At 49.3% G+C, this 18,715-nt stretch overlaps 1 protein-coding gene across 1 annotated transcript; it reads left to right on the forward strand.

Moving 5' to 3' along the window:
- The first annotated feature begins 8,159 nt into the window (after nucleotides 1-8,159).
- On the forward strand, nucleotides 8,160-11,296 carry OLIG2 (oligodendrocyte transcription factor 2). The gene is made up of 2 exons (XM_079974636.1): nucleotides 8,160-8,282; nucleotides 9,938-11,296. Exons 1-2 carry the CDS (start codon nucleotides 8,194-8,196, stop codon nucleotides 10,902-10,904), a joined length of 1,056 nt encoding a protein of 351 aa, XP_079830762.1. The 5' UTR covers nucleotides 8,160-8,193; the 3' UTR covers nucleotides 10,905-11,296.
- Nucleotides 11,297-18,715: the final 7,419 nt, after the last annotated feature.

The raw sequence follows: 18,715 nt of genomic DNA on the forward strand, positions 1-18,715 counted from the left end.
TCTGCACATTTGAATGGAGCCTAAGATCCTTTCATTTGAGTTTCATCTGGTTGCTGAAGCTGGGCAAGTACGGAGGTGACTGGGTGTTGTCATTTGTTTAATGATCTGTTCAATTCAGGTGGAACACGTGCTTGTGCAGGACTCATGGAAATGAGCAGGGCTTTGCGAATGAGTACATTTCAGTAAGCTGTGTACAGAATTTCCTATGAGATCTTTGCCCCTACAGCCCTTCCCCCCCTCTTTACCTTTCAATAGAGAAGAGTGGGCAGAAAGTAGATGAGAATCTACTGGTAGGTGACTGGGTGATTTGTGGGAAACCCCAAAAGGGGCTTTGAATTATTACCGCACTTTCCCGTGTATAAGACTAGGATTTTTTTTACTAAAAAATAATGTTAAAAGGGGGGGGTAGTCTTATACATGGGAACAATCTCCCCCCATTTTCTTAATTTTGAGTCCCCCAAAATAGGAAGCGTCTTATACACAGGGGCATGTTATACACGGAAAAATACGGTGTTTTTTTTTTACTTTCCCCCCAAGTAGGCTGATATCTCCTGTACATGAGTGGTGCCATCTTGATTACATACGCAATGGTGCTCTTCCCCTAAAGACTGGAAATAGAAGAAATGATTATATACTGTTTTATCTTCAGGCCTTTTCCTGTTGATTCCCACCGCAGAATTTGCCTTTTTTTCTCTTGCTGCTGCACACCGAGCTGGCTAAATAAACCACACGGGATGTTTGCTAGCAGAATTAGAGAAGGACTAAAGACTCCTAGAGTTCCACGAAGTTGGAATGAATCTACGAGAGACATATGGTTCTAGTACACCACCAAAAATGTAATTACTGTCTTCAGGTTGCACTGCTCCCGATTCCACATAATGAGTAAGATATTTAAAGTCCTAAACTATTTATGTGACATTTCAATAAATAAATGCAGAGATTTGACAACATTTCCATATTCCTCCTTTAATGTCTGAATGTCTCTGACTTAATCCAAGTTCCTTGGCATTTATTACTGTTTGTTACACTAACAAGTGAGATTATGAGAATTCTAATGAAGGCTTCCAGTGGAAAAACTCTGTGATTAAATGCCATAATAACAGTTGCATGCATTTATGTGCCTGATTATCATAATCTATTTAGCACAAGTAAACATACAAACAGAAGGAGAAAAGCAAGCACATTGACACTTCAGCTAAAGGAGAATTTGAAATGAGGGAGAAACAATGTAAATATGTAAATGTCTTTGTGTATTCCTTTTATCTTCCCCCTCCCTCATCCCTGCTTTCTCCCCCTGTTTGCTAATGAGACATCTATGCTTCATCACATGTGGTCCCCCTTTGCTCCGCCGAGGTGTGTTTTTGGGCCATCTGCTGGGGCCAGTACCCCAAACAATGCCTCCCAGAAAGCAAGGGATATATTTGCAGCAACCTTTGACATCATGGGATACAAGCAGGAGTGTCATACAGACTACAGCCTTTGATATGCTCATTCTCAACTCTTAGTTCAGCTGTTCCTCTATTAATGCATTTAATGTCATCCTGGACTCCATTAAGTCCCAGTGTGACATGATACCACTACATCCCCTTCCTTAAATCTTTCTTATTTATTTATTTATTTATTTATTTATTTATTTATTTATTTATTTAATAATCCTTGATTTTCACTGTAGGCTTCTTTTGGTTTGCCTTTTGGGGTGCGGCTAACAGCCTGAGGTTCTATTCCACCCCCACCCCCATAGAACTCAGTGGGAGTTACTTCCAAATAAACATGCACAGGACAGGGAACGTGGTTTTAGGGTTGGCTTATTGAAAAATCTAGGTTACCTAACAAAAATAAATGATTGGCTCTGCTGAGCAGGGGATATACAGTGGTACCTCAGGTTAAGAACTTCATTCATTCTGGAGGTCCGTTCTTAACCTGAAACGGTTCTTAACCTGAGGTACCACTTTAGCTAATGGGGCCTGTTCTCATCCTGAAGCAAAGTTCTTAACCTGAGGTACTATTTTTGGGTTAGTGGAGTCTGTAACCTGAAGTGTATGTAACCCGAGATACCACTGTAAGCAGTTTCAAATCCAAAAGAGAGTCCTTTCTTCCCATTTTATTTAGGGCTGGACTAGAAAGCAGGAACTGATTTCGACAAACTATTTACTAAATCACATTATTTCAGGTAGAAAATGAGAACTACTGACAGTAGATTTTGAAGGAAGAATGGGAATCTTAACAGAATAGAAAGCACTCAGTTCCTGCCTATGAGCTTCCCATGGACCTATAGTTGACCAGTGTGTGAACAGGATGCTGGACTAGGTGGGCCTTGGGTCTGATCCAGCATGACTCTCCTTGAGTTCTTATGCTATGTCACAGTTGATTCAGCAGGGGGCAGGTGCCACAGGATCAGTTTTCAGAAACCTGGGTGCCTTTTATATCAGATATAGGTAAAAGGGTCTCCAAACTTGCTTCCATCAAACACTGAAAAATCACTGTGGTATGTATGCCTGCAAGTATGTAGGCAATTCTAACTCAAGGATAATTGTCCCCACAGAATTCTGACCAAGTCTTACATGGACTTGAAAAAGACCTTGTGTTAAAATGGACACTAACTGACATTGCAATTTAATAATTGACTGTGTTAAACAGTTACATGATTGTGAGTGTGTTGAATACCCTGAGTTTTTATCTGTTGTACAGCTGCTCTTTGGGATAGGGAGAAGTGTCAGTCCCACTTTGGATTGCCTATAAAGCATTTCAGAAGTCCACACATCACCTGTGCTGCTGAGTCCACCCTGTAAGAGAAAGGAGAGAGCCTTTTCAGTGGTGGCTCCCTTGTTCTGGAATGGTCTCCCCAACCAGGCTTAACTTGGCAGGTGCCTACATGAAGAACTTGTCCAACTAAGTTGGATCCCAGTCAGTCACTGCCATCTACAACCGAGGGTCTCTTGCCAATACCATCCCACCAGGAGGTCCGTTCTGTACAACATAGAAATCAAACTTCTGTGTGCTGGCACCTCCCTCTTGTAACTTCCATTACATATAAGACAGGCACTGTCTCTGTGGTCTTTCTTTTCCAACAAGCATTGGAGATTTTTTAAAAATCGCTGTATCTGAATTGAACTTCAAATTGTTTTTATAGATGTTTTTATTGTTGGAGTCTTTACTGTTACATTGCTTTGGGGTGTTTTACAGAAGCTATTCATAAAAGAATACTAACTTAAATCCAGTTATTTCAATAGGTCCACTCTTTAGATGTTTTTAAACAGGCATAGGCAAACTCCGGCCCTCCAGATGTTTGGGACTACAATTCCCATCATCCCTGACCACTGGTCCTGTTAGCTAGGGATGATGGGAATTGTAGTTCCAAACATCTGAAGGGCTGGAGTTTGCCTATGCCTGTTTTTAAATGTTTCGATTGCTTTCTTGCTTGTGTGTTTGCTGCCCTGGACTCCTTCTGGGAGGAAGGGTGGGATATAAATTTTAATTTAAAAATACTCTGAGGAGTTGGCTCCTATGTCTCTCCCACATTGGCTTGACCGCCCTTTCAGATGGCGAATCAGATCTGCACTTATTTCCACCGATCCTGGGTTGTTGTTTTTAAGGCAAATAAATACCTCGGTAAAAGGTAAAGGTGGCTTTTACCATGCGTAAAGCTGTCTTCTCCGGGAACCATTTAGGGTTCGCTCCTGTGGGAACCCTTTTGCGGATCGCCCCGGCTGCGGAGTTGGCAACCCAGCCAGATGGCCCGGATTCATCTCTCTTCCAGATGTGCCGACCGAGGACTCCTGAGATGTCATGTTCCGCTGAAAGCGGCCAGATTCCCTTCCACGTCGAAACTCCAGAACTTTACGCAGCGCCCTGTTCGGGTCGTTTGGATTCAAGGGGCTCCCGCCGTGTGGGGGCGCCAACGCGCTCCCTGCCTCTGCCATCCCCGACGCGGGGAGAAGACGAAGAGAAGGTCGGCTGAAGAGTAATACCCAGTTTCTTGACCTGCTACCTTAATGAAATGGGGCTAGCTAGAAAACAGCACAACAGTCAGTCGAAAGGGACCCGAAGGTCTTCGGATTCCTCGAGTCTGCATCGCTGTTCATTCGGCCGTAAGTCCCAATGAGTTCAATGAGGCTTACTCGTTGGCTTCCGAGGCCTTGGAATTGGTAACCTCAGTCTTAGATTACTGCAATGTGCTCTTTGTGGGGCTTCCCTTGGGCTCCACCCAGAAACTACAAGCTGGCGCCGAATGCAGCAGCTTCTTGGCTGAGATACCCTGCTGAGGGAGCTGCATTGACCACCGAGCTATTACCAGGTGCCACGCCAATGCCCTGATGGAGGAAAGCTTCACCTGTTGGACTCCCAGCTTTCCTGTTAAAAGGAATCCAATTAGATTTGGAAAGCAAAATTTATGCTCTAGTAGAGTCCTCTTTCCCCGCGGGGCTTGTTGCTGCCCTGGCTGTCGCTAAGAGCACCACCCGGCAAAGAGATTGTCCCCTTTTATAACTTTGGAATAGCAACCAGTACGGAATGACTTTGGACCAAGTCAGACCACTCATCTGTATGAGGTAGTACAGGTAGTACCTGGGAATCATCCCCATTGACGTGACGTGCTTGTGGATCGGGCCGCCGGTGTGCTTAGCAGGGACAGTGATCACACCGAAGAGGCTTCTCCCCGGTTGGAGTAAGCCAAACAGAGGACCCTCCCGCAAAATAACTGGCCGTCCTGAGGAGTTTTTAAAGCTGTTGTATTCTCCAAGGACTGCCGTGCATTTTATTTGAATTCCTGATCCCGAATGATTGGGAGCTGTTTAAAAAGAGGGGCGGGGAAGGTCGGGGCCCAGTGAGTTGGTTGGGAGCAACTGCCGAAGTTAAGCTGGTGTGTGGGCCAGATCCCGAACAGTCATCCCCTTGCAAAGAGGCGGATAAATGCAATTCTACTTTTTAAGGGAAATAAATATGTGATTTGCATTTGCATCTCGGGTTAGCACTTTTCCCTGGTAGAATTTCTGTGCTTTGAAGAGGTCAGCATGCCAGGCAGACATGCAACTGGGCAAACTTTTAGGGTAGGTGCTTCTCTGAAGGCCACCAGGCCTTGACAGTCTGAATTCCTCCGCTCCAGAAAATGGACGCTAAAACGAAAATATCGTTGAGCAATAAATATCCCTGCAAAGGGTTCGAATCCGCGTATAATCTAAGGTGCGTTTTTATCCTCTGTATAATCAAATACTTCTGTTCCATTCATAGCGCCGAGCGGGAGGCAGCACTTTTTCGACCGATCCATTTCAGTAGAGGAGAGTGACGGTTGTAATCGATGGGATTTTAAACAGTGCAATCCTATGCGTGTGTATTCAAAGGTAAACCCCAGATAGTTCAGCTCCTAGTTATAGGTGTACAGGATTGCAGTCAAAGTTGAGCCCAACCGCGCACTAAAAATAAATACCTGAGCACGGTGATCCTGTGCGTAAAAACGAAAAGTAGCGTTCATCAAGGCGAATGTCCAAAGCTGAGGCTCAGTTATGAAACAACATGTCAAGTAAAATGAAAGGGAGGATCACAAATCACGTGCAAGCAATCGTTCCCAGCGATCCTGAACAGCAATAGCTCATCCGCAAAGGAGCAAGTATATAAGGCGTGGCAGTGGCTTCTAGGGTTTAAAGAGGGGTACTGCTCTTTTAGGAAATCGACCAGTCCCATAAAAGTGAAGGAAGATAGCTTTTACTTAATCCCACCAGTTTCTAAGTACCCGTATTTCACTGGATTCGCCTTGTGACACTGCGCGTGTAGGCCCATAAAGAATATCTATAGAATTTGGGATTCTCTTTCTCTCTCTCTCCCTCTCTCTCTCTCTCCATGACTGTGTGTGTGTGTGTGTGTGTGTGTGTGTGTGTGTGTGAATGAGAGAGAGAGAGGGGATTCATTATCCAGTTAAACAAAGACACGAATTTAAAGCTGGAATGTAACCAGGGTTTCTAATTCAGACTTCTGGGAGAGACTCTTCGCACGATCCATTTCCAGAGGGAAATGCTAATGTTTCAAACCCAGGTGCGGTCCTTATTATACTGAGCATGATCCAGACAAAATTAAGCACCCAAAAGTCCCACTGAACTCGACGGAAAAGATGGAAACACGTGGTGAAGACTGCTTCCTTCCATCCTTCCTTCTCACTGAACCCCCCAGGACTTGAGCGCAGACGCCGGCGAGAGCGCTCTGCCTCTCTTGGCTCCGGAAGGGCTACAAATTTGTTGCTCCCACGGATTTCCAGGGGATAGACTTCTGAGGAAGCCTCCTTCCCTGTCGAGCGCCTAGAAGTTTGCTTGCAGACGAGCCAAGGTGCGTCGACCTGTTTCATCTCAACCCTCGAACTCAACCTATTTCTCTCCAACTTTCTTTCCAGGGCTGCCTGGCAGACGCGGGTCTTTCTTTGACTCCCTGACGCAGACAGCCAAGCAACGAGGCCGGGAGGAGCCAGCCTGTTCCTGACAGATTTTTTTTTTTTTTTAATCTAATTGCGTTGTTATGGATCATCACCAGAACCGTTAGAAGCAGCACACTTCCACGCGTCACTTCTTTGCGTTTTAAATGCATCTTTAACGGATGATTGGGGCTTTCCCGAGCCAGCTGGGAAACACACGAGTCTCAAAATTATATAACAAAAGGTGGCCAGGCTTTGGGGGCGAGCCGAGGAGTACAATTTGTTCAAATGAGTGGGAAGACTCAGTTAGATCTATAACTGTCTTCCTCTGCCCGCCACCAACCGCCCCCTACCCAGCCTGTCAAAGGCCTCCCACCATGCAAGAACAAATAGGAGAGGCATTGTTTTGTCTTGACACCAAATTGCGCGAACCACTTTCCAAAGGGGTAGAACGTGCAAGGCGCTTTCGGGAACGTGGATCCTGAAGTGCACTTGTAAATTCTACAGACCCGCCAAACTGTAACTGAAACTGGGCCCACTGGGACTTGCTTCCGAGTAGACGGACGCAAGATCCTACCGCACAGCTCAGCGAATCGGGATGAGCGCAGCGTAAATTCCATTTAAAATTCGTGGGAGTTGCAGCCAAGGAAACGCACGCCGTTTAGAGACTTCTTACTTTCTGAATGAAGGCGTAGGAAGTGCAGGGGTAGGAGGTCGCATATGCAGCCTTCTAACCTGTCGACACACTAAACATTAATAGAGTTTTTAAAGATCTAAGCACCCCTCGCCTGGATGTGGCTGTAATAATTACTAAGTTTTGTTTCTTTTTAAAAGGAAAAAAAAGCCTGTAAAGAGTATTATGATCAAATTTATAACGATCGTATGGTTCCTGGTAGTTCAATAAGTGCCCTTTCCTACTATTTATGTCAAAATATTTAAATAGGGGGAGATTTTTAAAGTAGCTTAGGTGTTTGATTTGTTCTGGGTTTGTTTGTTTTTGTTGTTGCCGTCTGGTCTTTAAAACCACACCTTTGACAAGAGAAAACGCTCTCTAGCCTACTTCCTTGAGCAAGCTCTCCTCACCTCCTGGAAGAAGGAGGCGATGCGGAGGGGAGCGGAGCAGGGTCCTGGGCGCATCTTTCCAGTTGCGCTCTACGGAAAAGGCAATCCAAGAGAGAGAGAGAGAGAGAGAGAGAGAGAGAGAGAGAGAGAGATCTGGGTCCCGGGAGCAAAGGGAGTTTGCCTGGGCTGAAGATAAGTGGCTCAGTAAGTGCGGGACGGTGTCGCATTGTGACCCGTGAGTGTTTACATTGCAAGGGAGGGCGGAGAGAGAAGAGACTGAAATGCCCAAGTGTTTGTGAAACCCTATTAAAACTCTCCAGCCAGGGCGGCCAAGTGGAGTGGCTGGCCCCGGGTGAGTTGGGGGGCACCGCTCACCAAATGTTATTGTTGTACGGGGTCCGAGGCTTGTTTGCTCGATTCCCCCCCCCTCCCCACTTTCTCCCCACCAGCTGTTGCGAGCGCTGTCATTGTGGCATTTCAGGCGAGAGTGACAAAGCTCTCCCTCTGTCTCTGGGTCTCGATCTCTCTCGCCATTGGCCCGCAGAGCGAGGAGGGGCGTGCGCTCGCAGCCCGTTTCATTGAGCGGAATTCGCGGGCGTGACTTCACTTTGCTGCCCCCCCCCCTCTCCGGCAGCGCCTCGCTCATTGGTGCAGCCGCCTGTCCCGGACAATAACATTGTTCTGGCCCAGCTCCGCTGCGCAAGGTGGCTATAAAAACAGCAGTCAGGCGCGCAAAGATGCTTCTGTATTCATTGCGCTCTGGGACAGCCACCAGCTTTGCTGGAGAGGATCCGGCCGCTCAGAGAGATCCCCCTGCAAACTGTAAGTGCTCCTCCCTTTCCATGGCGGGGCAGAATCGCCGACAGGGTCGCTTCGGGAGCGTAAATCCCCTAAAACACAAACCAGGTGCGCTTCGGAGGGTGGAGGCGAGCGAGTACACGCGCAACCTTCTTCCAGCGCCCATAAAGAAGCGCCTGCTTCTTTGATCGGTTCTTCTCTCCTTCCCTGGACGCGCTGGGCCTGAGCCAGGCGCATTTGCTTAGAAGGAAGTTCGTCTGATGGAACTTTCTCCCGAGTAAACGCCCACTGGTCACTTTTGGGAACAGCGGGAGGCTGGCTGTGATTCCAGGTTAAGGAGAAATAGATGCGAGTGGCTCTTACATTGCCAAGAAAATATTTAAACTCTGGAGAAGATCACATTGTCCACCTTTAAAGAGGACAAGCGAATTTTCTTTGAAGCTGCCCGAAGTTCAGCATCGTGGAGCTTTTCCTCTTCCTCTTCCACTTCTTCGTCTTAAGAGGGACTTTGAAAACAAGCAACACGCGATAAACTTTGGGCTGGTGTCTCGGTGGCCGTTCAGGCATCTGCCAGTTGCAGGGAAACAGCCGAATAGCGGTGTTGTTGTTATAAATGGTATTGCCTGTGATGTTCGAAGTTGGAGGCTCGGGCGGGATCTTGGAAGAACGGGGAGTGCAATCTAGATGAGAGATGCGAACAGTACTGCTTAGGTAGAAAGGGCCGCATCCAAAGACCTGCCCTTTCTGGTTTGGATAGTTTTGGTAAACTGCTCTGAATTGAAAAGTGTGTGTGTGTGTGTGTGTGTGTGTGTGAGAGAGAGAGAGAGAGAGAGAGAGAGAGAGAGAGAGAGAATCCTTTTGGCTCTAGTTTATGTTGCTTGGCAGGTGTGGGAAGTGAGAAACGACATGGTGGCCAGGGGTTGCCTTGAGTTTTGGAACAGGAGGTTGCAGCTCGATCAGCAAAGCGGATAACCCAAGACGCAGTTTCTCAGAATCCAACAAATGGATTTTGGCACAATATGTTCCCCCTTAGGGCAGCTTTGCTCCCACAATGCGTTTTAACCAAACTTTTTTGAATGCACAATCTGGGCGTTTAATGAGTGCTAGAAACATGAGAGAGGTTATTTCAATTGTGGTTTATCTGCGAATAGTCTAATTCAGAGTGACCGGGAGTAGAATACAGTATAAGAACAGGTTTTCCTGGGAATTTATTGATCCGGGATGAACTGTGATTTGTAGGTGTGTCATCATAATTGGCCATAATCCAGCAAAGCAAGCAGACAAATTTACGACTAAGCCCCATTGAGATCGATGGGAATTAACGTTCCGTTGCTTCCCATGGAAATCAGTCCCGACTAACTTTTGCAGAATTGCGCCCTTGCCCGGGTTTAAGTCCCACTGAACTCGAGGGGAGGCACATCTTAAAACACTTTACCCAGAGGTGAGTCCCGCGGAGCTGCCTTTGGAGGGAGCGTGTTTTAAGACTGCAGCGAGCGATTTCGGAGCTGCCTCTTTCCAGCCGGATCCTGTGCACATTGGCTGGGAGGTCGACCTCTCCAGTTTCCAGTCACGGCGCACAGGACCGGAGCTTGGCAAGGCATCCCCTCGATTTCTGGGGCACGTCGGGCCGACCTGACCCTGACTGACGCCCAGCGCCTCTGTCCTCTTGCTCCCCCTCTTCAGGACCAGCATGGACTCGGACGCGAGCTTGGTGTCCAGCCGCCCTTCGTCGCCGGAGCCCGATGAGCTCTTCGTGTCGTCCAGGAGCAAGAGCGGCGGCGGCGGCGGCTTCTCGGCGGGCGGCGCCGTGTCCAGCTCGACGCCCAGCGACTCTCCAGCGGAGCTGAGCGCGGAGCTGCGCAGTGCCATGAGCGCGGCCGGGGTGGTGATGGTAGACAAGCTGGCCTTCAAGTCTCCCTCCTCCTCCTCCTCCTCCTCGTCGTCGTCGTCCTCTTCGTCGGCGTCCAAGAAGGACAAGAAGCAAATGACGGAGCCCGAGCTGCAGCAGTTGCGCCTGAAGATCAACAGCCGCGAGCGCAAGCGGATGCACGACCTGAACATCGCCATGGACGGCCTGCGGGAGGTGATGCCCTACGCGCACGGCCCGTCGGTGCGCAAGCTCTCCAAGATCGCCACCCTTCTGCTGGCGCGCAACTACATCCTCATGCTCACCAACTCCCTCGAGGAGATGAAGAGGCTCCTCAGCGAGATCTACGGCGGCCACCACGCCGCCGGCTTCCACCCCGCCGCCGCAGCCGCCGCCGCCGCCGCCGCCTGTCCGGGCGGCATGGTGGGCCATTCCGCGCCTCTGCCGGGGCACCCGGCTTCGCACGCCGTGCACCACCCGATCCTGCCTCCCGCAGCTGTCTCCAGCGCCTCCCTGCCCGGTTCCGCGGGCTTGTCGGCTGTCAGCTCCATCCGGCCCAGCCACGGCCTCCTCAAGTCGCCGTCCAGCGCCGCCGCCGCGGCCGCTGCTGCAGCTGCTGCAGCGGCGGCGGCGGCGGCTTCGGGCCCGCTGGGCAGCAGCTTCCAGCACTGGGGAGGGATGCCGTGTCCCTGCAGCATGTGCCAGGTGCCCGCCCCGTCGCACCACCACGTCTCCAGCATGAACACGGCCAGCCTGCCCAGATTAACCAGCGACGCCAAATGAAGAGGCCTCGACGGGACGGGAGAGAGGGAAGGTGGGTGGGAAGGAGAGGGGCCGAAGGCGCACAGAAAGGGACCCCAAGGACAAAAAAAGAGAGGGTTGTCCTGGACTCCACAAACTGAAGCTCTCCCTTCCAGGACGTACAAAACTTGACCCCACCCTTTATTGCTTCACAACAACTCTCCCCGGCCGCTCCCCCAACTAGGACTCCGTTACTTACTTGGAGAGGGAATAGAACTCAAGACCCCGGACGCTAAAGCCCCTCTGCCTCCTCCGCCGAACTGCTGCAGAAAGCTGGCCCGGGCGGGACAGGATTCCTCTTGAACTCCATCGCTTGGCTTCACTCTGATCTCAGTCCCTGTTGTGCGTAAACTCACCGCGCATTGCTTTCGGAACCTTGTATGCTGTTGTTCTTTAAAAACGGTAGAAGGTGGAAGTAAGTTTAGGCACTCGCCTTCAAACCAGAGGAACCCAAACTGCCTTAGCAGCCTAGCATCTCTCTCTCTCTCTCTCTCTCTCTCTCTCTGGGTGGGGGGAATATTCAGTCCTGCACACTTTATAACTGGACGTCCAGTCCTTTGGAAATCCGTGGGGTTCACTTCCCAGGAAATGTATCACAGAGGACTTTAATTCCACCAGAACTTGAGCAGATTATCTTACAAGTAGGCTCCGCTGCTGGTTTAAATTCCAGGTAGCAGCAACTGAATCCTGAACCCGCTAGGCTGAAGGGGCCACTGAGACTAGTGAGTTGTGGTTTCCAAAGAGTGGACACGATCCAACCAGAGTCAGGCAGCTTGGAGAGCCAACGAAGAATCTTGTTGCACCTTCGAGGCATTGATTTTGGCATCAGCTCTGGCGGGCTAAAGGCTGCGTCATCAGGTGCGTGGCTTGCTACAAGGCTCTTGGTCGGTCTCGCTGCGCTGCCCCCCCTCTTGACTTTCCGTAGGTCTCTAAACCTGATCCTACATGCATGTAAGTAAGTCCGGCGAAATGCAACCGGGCTTACTACCAAGGTCCTTGAGCGTGAAGAATTGCAACATAAATGTTGACTGCATCGTGCCCAAGCTGGTTAGGATCGCCTCGCTAAAATGCCGAGCGGGATCAGTTTGGGCCTGCGTCATTAGAGCGGCCAAGCTAAGGGGGAAATTTTGCATTTTGCTGCTGGGGAGTCGGATTTGTATATACGCTGCCAGATCTGGTGCAAATGGTTCCCTCTTGCGCTTTGTGATTGTGAGGGCTTGTTCTGTAAAACCTTTAAGGGCGGGGTGAGTGTTAAGGGCCTTTTCTTCTTTCAGGGCGCGTGGCCTTAAGGCTTTCTTGATCAAACTTAACTGGTTTTTCGAAAGCGCCCCGCAGACGAGATCCCCGCACTGTTTGGGCTGCAGTATTGAGACACACACACACCCCACGCTTGTTTCTGAATAACCTATTGTCTTCTTCTTTTCTTAGCGCTGTCACCTTCAAGAGATTTTTTATCACCTGTTTATTTTTTTATATATATTATCTATATAAAATAAAGAAATGGAAAAAAGTTGCTAAATAATATTTATTGTTTGGTTGCAAAAAAAAAAAAAGTGATCCACTGTTGACATTTTTAAATAATAATAAAAGAAATAAAAGAAAGAGAAAACACGACCGTTTTGCATTTATTTCCTTTGTGAGATGTTCTCCAGACAGGATAATGAAGCCATTCGGTGGGAATGAGACTCAGCTGAGGAATCGCCATCGTCACGGGATGAAGGCCAGCACCTTGGCGATGAAGCTGAAGACCCCTCGCTTTTCTTCGAGCACATATTCTGAAAAACTAACTCCCCCTTCACTTAAATAGGAACTTTATTCTGAGTACAACATTGGTTGGCTCGAGCTTCAAGTGCTCATATTATGGGCACTCAATGGGCGCAGGATCGGGGCCACATTATTAAAAGACCCACAGCTTCCGGCCCTCTCCTAGGCATGCCTACTGGGAAGGAAGCCCCGCGGTGGTCGGTGGAGTTTTACTTTCCAATAACTGTGTCTTGGATTGCGGCTCCAAACTATCATTCCGGGTGCGTGCTTGGCTTTGCAACAAACTCTTTCTGTATGCAGCCCAAGCCTTTGCACATCCATATGAAAGAGAAGCTGTAATCCTACGCACACTTCACTGGGAGTAAATCCCGTTGAAATAGAAGGCATGGATAGGATTGCGCCTTTTCCTCACGCATAGTATTGCAACCTTAAGGCTCGGGGAGTTCTGAATCAGCTATATATCTTGTTTCTAAGGGGCGAAATTGCCACCTAGGAAGAACAGAAATAAGGGCAGGTGTCCAGTCTTTTTAAAGACGGAGGAAGTCAAAGGCGTTCAATCTCAAGTGTGATCTTACGCCTTGCGTATCCAGTGGGCTGTGCTGGGCAAAGAGGCTCTTAGTCGTTTTAGGACAGTTCAGCCCTAGATGCAGTGATGGGAAATGGGTGGGATGGAATCTTCACCTCCACCACCTCCACCATCATCATGGTGCACCAACACCAGAGGCGGGAAACTTGCGGTTCCCCAGATGTTGTTCAACTCCCAACATCCCCAGCCTGCATGGCCCATGGTCAAGGTCTCAGCGATAATGGGAGTTGTAGTACAGCAACATCTGGAGGCCCGCAGATCCCCCGGCCGGCCCTACATAATTTGCCCCCGGGAGGAGCTAATGCAGGCGATCTCGAAGTTCTTGGAATCAGCGGTCCCAAACGCATCCTCTGGGATCACACCATCTGTAGGCTTATGACTTTCTGACCGAGCTCAGATAGAAAGAGGATTCCGGGCCGAATCACGGAAGCTCCATTGGATTTGCTTCCAAGGAACTGTGTTTAGGATTGCGTGCTCCGAAGCAACTTCGTGGAAACCTCCAGCCCTGCGGCAAGGAGTATTCCATTGGAATCCGGGGGAATTGACTTCCAAGTGACACGTGCAGCCGTGGACAGTGGCTTTGTCAGCTTTTTACTTTTCCATCCACCCATCTATCTATCCACCCATCCATCCATTCACTCATTCTCTAGAGCCACCAGTCACAGACAGCTGCAAAATGATGGCGCAGATTATTCCTGCTGTTTTAGATTGAAGGGCCAGGGGGTCGGAAGGGACATGCTCAACCCAAGACTCCTTTTCGGGACCTCAGTCCTTTTACATACAAATCACTCCTGCGCGCATTCCCCAAGTCTTTTTTGTTTTTATATTTTCTTTCCCATTTCAGCAACTTGATTTGAGAGGGGAGGACGCTTTTCGTTCTTGCTAAATAATCGGGAGTCCAAATACGTTTGCAGATCTATCTACTACAAATTACCAGTTAGTTTACCCCGGTCCATCTTCTACCCAGCCCAGGACCGGATTCGAAGCACAGGGATCGCAAAGGGCTGGAGGAGGCCGGGGAAATTGCAATCCTAGGAACGAATGAGACAGGACTTTAATCCAAAAATACTTCTATTTCTGAAAGGTATCCTGGCATATTATATGTTCTGAAAATCACTATTTTTCATCTGACTAGAACAGAAGTTCGAAACTGCTCTCCTCTCCTTAAAAGTGGCGCACTGCAGCCATCATCTTGGTCCTTCGGTTCACCGCCCACTTCCTTCAAGTTTCTAAGCCTCATTATTTTTCTTTTTTTACAATTAAATCACTCTATAAACATTTTAGCGAGGGGAGGGAACCATCCCTCAAATGCTGAGAGGGAACCCGACCCCTTCAAGTAATTTCCCAAAGCAAAGGTTTTAAACAATCTTGGTTGGATTCACACAACGATTTAATAGCTTCTGAATCATTAGAAGACGTGGAAGTAAGTTTACGTTGCAGACATTTAAAATTAAATCTTTGTTGAAGCACGTAAACAGGCCCTAAGCATCTCTGAGCATGTGCCAAGTGTTGCTACTCAAACGCTGCCTATCTGGGATGAGTTCGCCAGGTCTCAAAGAGGGTGTGATTTCCAGGTAGGCTTAAGTTTCTGCACCGGCCATTAAAAAAACAAACTCTGCCTCTCAGGTTTCCATATGTTAAGGCTCTGAGTTCTAATCCCGGGGGTTTGACTAATAGGAAACGCCTCCTTCAATCTGCTCCGCAGGAGGACTCATTAACAGATTTAGCGCTGGAGGAGAGCCGAGGTTCGAGGCTCAGGTCACAGAAGACAGCTTCCGAGTTCCCACCGGCTTGGTGTAGGGAGATCTAGATAGAAAACATTTTCTCTTTCAGCTGGCTGAAGAAGGGCGACGCCGAAACAGTTCATACCTTCAAAAGCAGACAGCGATCTTTGAAATGGCACCCGAGAAAAACGCATTTCCTAGAATCTGATTTCCGCGAGACAGTCTGCACAGCGCTGGGGGAAGCAGCGGGGCCAGGCTACCTAATAACTGGACGTGGCTGTCTCCTTAGGGGACGAGCAGATCGTACTTCTCCGTTGCTTTCCATACGTATAAATTAAAATTATTTGTAAAGGCAGCTAATCAGAACCTTTTCGAAACAAATTACTGCTGCTGAGATTAATCCAAGGCAGTAATAAATCGAAGGCTAAGGCCAAATTCTCTTGTTTGGCGAGGCACACTCCACACTCCTTTAAAATTTGCAAACACGCCCAATGATCCCCCAAGTTCAGAACCATTTCCTGGAAACTGGTCCTGCCTCTCAAATTATAGGGTCGCCAAGTTTCGTGGTGTCCTTTTCGGCTGTGCTTCCGCGCACCTGTTAGAACAACCTGGCTTGGAGAAAACCGGCAGGTGACGCTTTTTCCGCACTAGAACCAAACTTACTTTGTTTAGCAAAAAATTATATACCGCTTGCTTGCAAAACAAACCACTAAGGCAGCGGTTTACAAATTACCTGCTAAGCTGCTGCAGGGTGTCAGGTTGCTGTTTAAGATGCTCAGGTGCAGGGCAGGCAAAATGATAAGAAGAATAAAGGATGATGACGATTGCTAACCCGAAGTTAGCAATGCCTGCTATAATGGGGCAAGATCCTGCCCCCCCCCCCCCCTTTGGCTAATAGGCCCAAACGGAGTCAAAGGCCGGATCTAGCCGTTTCCCCTGACAATGTTTATGCCGCTCGCTTTCCTTTCTGTTTTCAGTCTGATCTAGGCTCAGAGCTGAAGGCGACAAACAAATTGGTTTCCTGACCTCAGTTAAAAACCTTACACACCGAAACTCAGCTTTCTGACTACAAGAAATGCAGTGGAATGGCGGAAGCTTCACCGGTTGAACCGGGGCAGCTCCGTGTTCCTGTCCGTCTCTCCGCCTGCTCCGCTCTCCTCGCAGCGCCATTTGACCACGCAGTTCCAGAAGCGAGACCCCGGATCAGTTCCCCTTAAATGCACGAAATTTATGGAACAAATATAGGGGAACTGGACTGGATTATTCAGTTATTTGCACATAGGTTATTCCTCTTCTGTTTAATCTGTTTATAGCGCTTCTGTGGAGAGAAGCTGGCGCTTGCAAACGACTGAACTGGGTAGAACAGAAGAAGTAACAGAACTCCTGAGCATGTGCAGAGTACGTGCGATTTGCAGAAGGACTCTGTCCGGCATCGGGCGCGTCTGAACCCGCCGGGATCATCCACCTGCAAAGAGGCGCTCAGCTTGGAGGACCAGGATGGCGCTTCGAGCTTGAAGGACTGGGCTGGGTTCCTGGTTTAAACGCCCCTCTCCTTCCAGCACCTGCTCCGATTCCAATCCGGTCCCTGGCACTGGCGCAGTTAGGTCTCCATAGGACTGAATGGCCTTACAGGGCGGGGAAGGGGATTGCTCTTTAGATGGATGTAATAAAAATAAAATAATAAAGATAAAATATGTGTTTCAGGAGGCCCTCCTGCGTGCTCTTCCAAGTGGGTACGCTCTGCCCCCAAAGTCGGGCCGCTGCTCCCTGGTGATGACAGGACTTCCTTACTCCACATCTCTCGGGGCGAGGATCCCTCAGGAAGGGCAGGAGGGGACTGGGGAGTTCTTAGGGTCTCCTAGGAGCGATCTGGGCGCTCCGAGTCTCCTTGCGGACTTCCTTTATTTGGGCATTTATTTATTTGGTTATATATATCCCACCTCCCCCCCCCCCACGGAGCTCAAAGTGGCTTACATGGTTTTCCCCCTCCTCATTTCATCCCAGCAACCCTGTGAGGTAGGCCAGGCAGTGACTGGCTCAAGGTTGAGTCCGATGCTCTAACCACTAACAGCACCACCAGCTGGCCACTGTGAGGACAGCTGGCTGGACTTGGGGGGCCTTCGGCCTCTTCCGTTAGCGGCGACCTGGGAGATGCACAGCAGGGGTTTCTTTCCAGGTGGCTTGGAAGAAAGAGCCAAGGCAGGCAGGAGTTCCAGATGGAGGAGATGGTGGGTCGGGGGCTGCCAGGCTTCCAGACCTCGTCTGGGTCTGGTCCCTCTGGTGGATCTCAGGATTTCCCATCGCTGCCTCTTCCTGGGAGACACACCCACCCCGTGCATTCAGAGCCCTCTTATACCACTGGAACAGCCAGCGAGATGTCTGGGAATTGCATTTTGTTAAGCACGCTGGGAATTGTAGCTCTGTGAGATCAGCGCCCTTAAACTACAGTTCCCGGGATTCTTTGGACGGACTGCTAAAGTAGCATAAGGGTGCATTAAATGTGGCCGTGGGCATATTTCTTGAGAATAAGCAAGTCAGGGCGCAGCTGGAAACTGTCTGTACGGGTTTCGCTTTGTTAACCTCCCAGGATCGGAAGTTAAAGGAGAAAGCCAGCATCGCCTTAGTTTGGCAGGATAGAAGGGGGAAGAAAAGGACCGAGAACTCTCCAGGTTTTGGAAACGCGGCTCCCATCCGGGCAAAGGACTGTGCCTTGAGCAGCTGCAGAGGCACCTTGGAAACTGCCCTATGCCCAGTCAGACCCGCAGATGCGGATCCTGCGGGAAAAGCAAGCGAAGAGGTGACAGCGCCCAGCCTCATCCCTAACGAGGCGTCAGCTGTGATCCCTGCATTGCAGGCGCCATAGGAGCCAACTCCCTTCGCCCCCTACAATAAAATATTTGAGGGAGCACAGTCCATGGGCATGGCCATACAAATAGCGTGCCTGCATATCATGTGATTGATTATGCGGGGCGGAGCTTACCTGCCCCTCCCCCATCTTTTATTCAAGCTGGCACCCCGGTAGAAGGTCGAACTAGATGACCTTTGGGGGTCTCTTCCAAGTCTACAATGCTATGACTCTATGTAGTTTCCCTTAAGCCAGCCAGAGCAGAAAGCTGCTTGATGCCCTGGAAGGAGGCGAGAGAAACCCTGCAGGTGATTTTGCGCGCCTGCTGCCCTGCTCCCTCCTGGCTCTCTCTTGCCTATAGAGCCATTGGGGTGAGGAGTAAGAAATGTCAAGCCACGCAGGGTTTTCTTCGCCGATCTCATCAGCCGTGTGCTGTTTCCATATGTTCGCCTGCTGGCTCGACATGATGAGCGCCCCAGAGGGACCTGCTTATTATATTTTCCGTAGGTCCTACCTTTAAATCGGGTCGTATAACGTTGCAGAATTAGCAGGGGTAGGGTGTCGCCCGTATGCTTCCAACTGAGCCTAGTTAGTTTTATTTGACATCACTTCCTGCCCCTGCGCCACCCCATTTGGGGGGGACCTGCAATCCCATGCAGTGTGTGCACTCTCCTCAGAAAAGTCCCGTTGAAGGGGGGCGAGGGGAGCTACCTCTGAGCCAACATGTCTATAGGATGCTGTTGTTAACTCTTTGCACACTGATTAGCAGCTAATCCTGCTCCTTTGAGGGATTACTTGATGCTACAATATTAAATTCAGCATAATAACTTACTTGGAGGTAAGTCTCACTGAATGCAAGATCCATCAGATTGCA

The sequence above is a fragment of the Podarcis cretensis genome, assembly GCF_951804945.1.
Source record: "Podarcis cretensis genome assembly, chromosome: 4".
Lineage (NCBI taxonomy): Eukaryota > Metazoa > Chordata > Lepidosauria > Squamata > Lacertidae > Podarcis > Podarcis cretensis.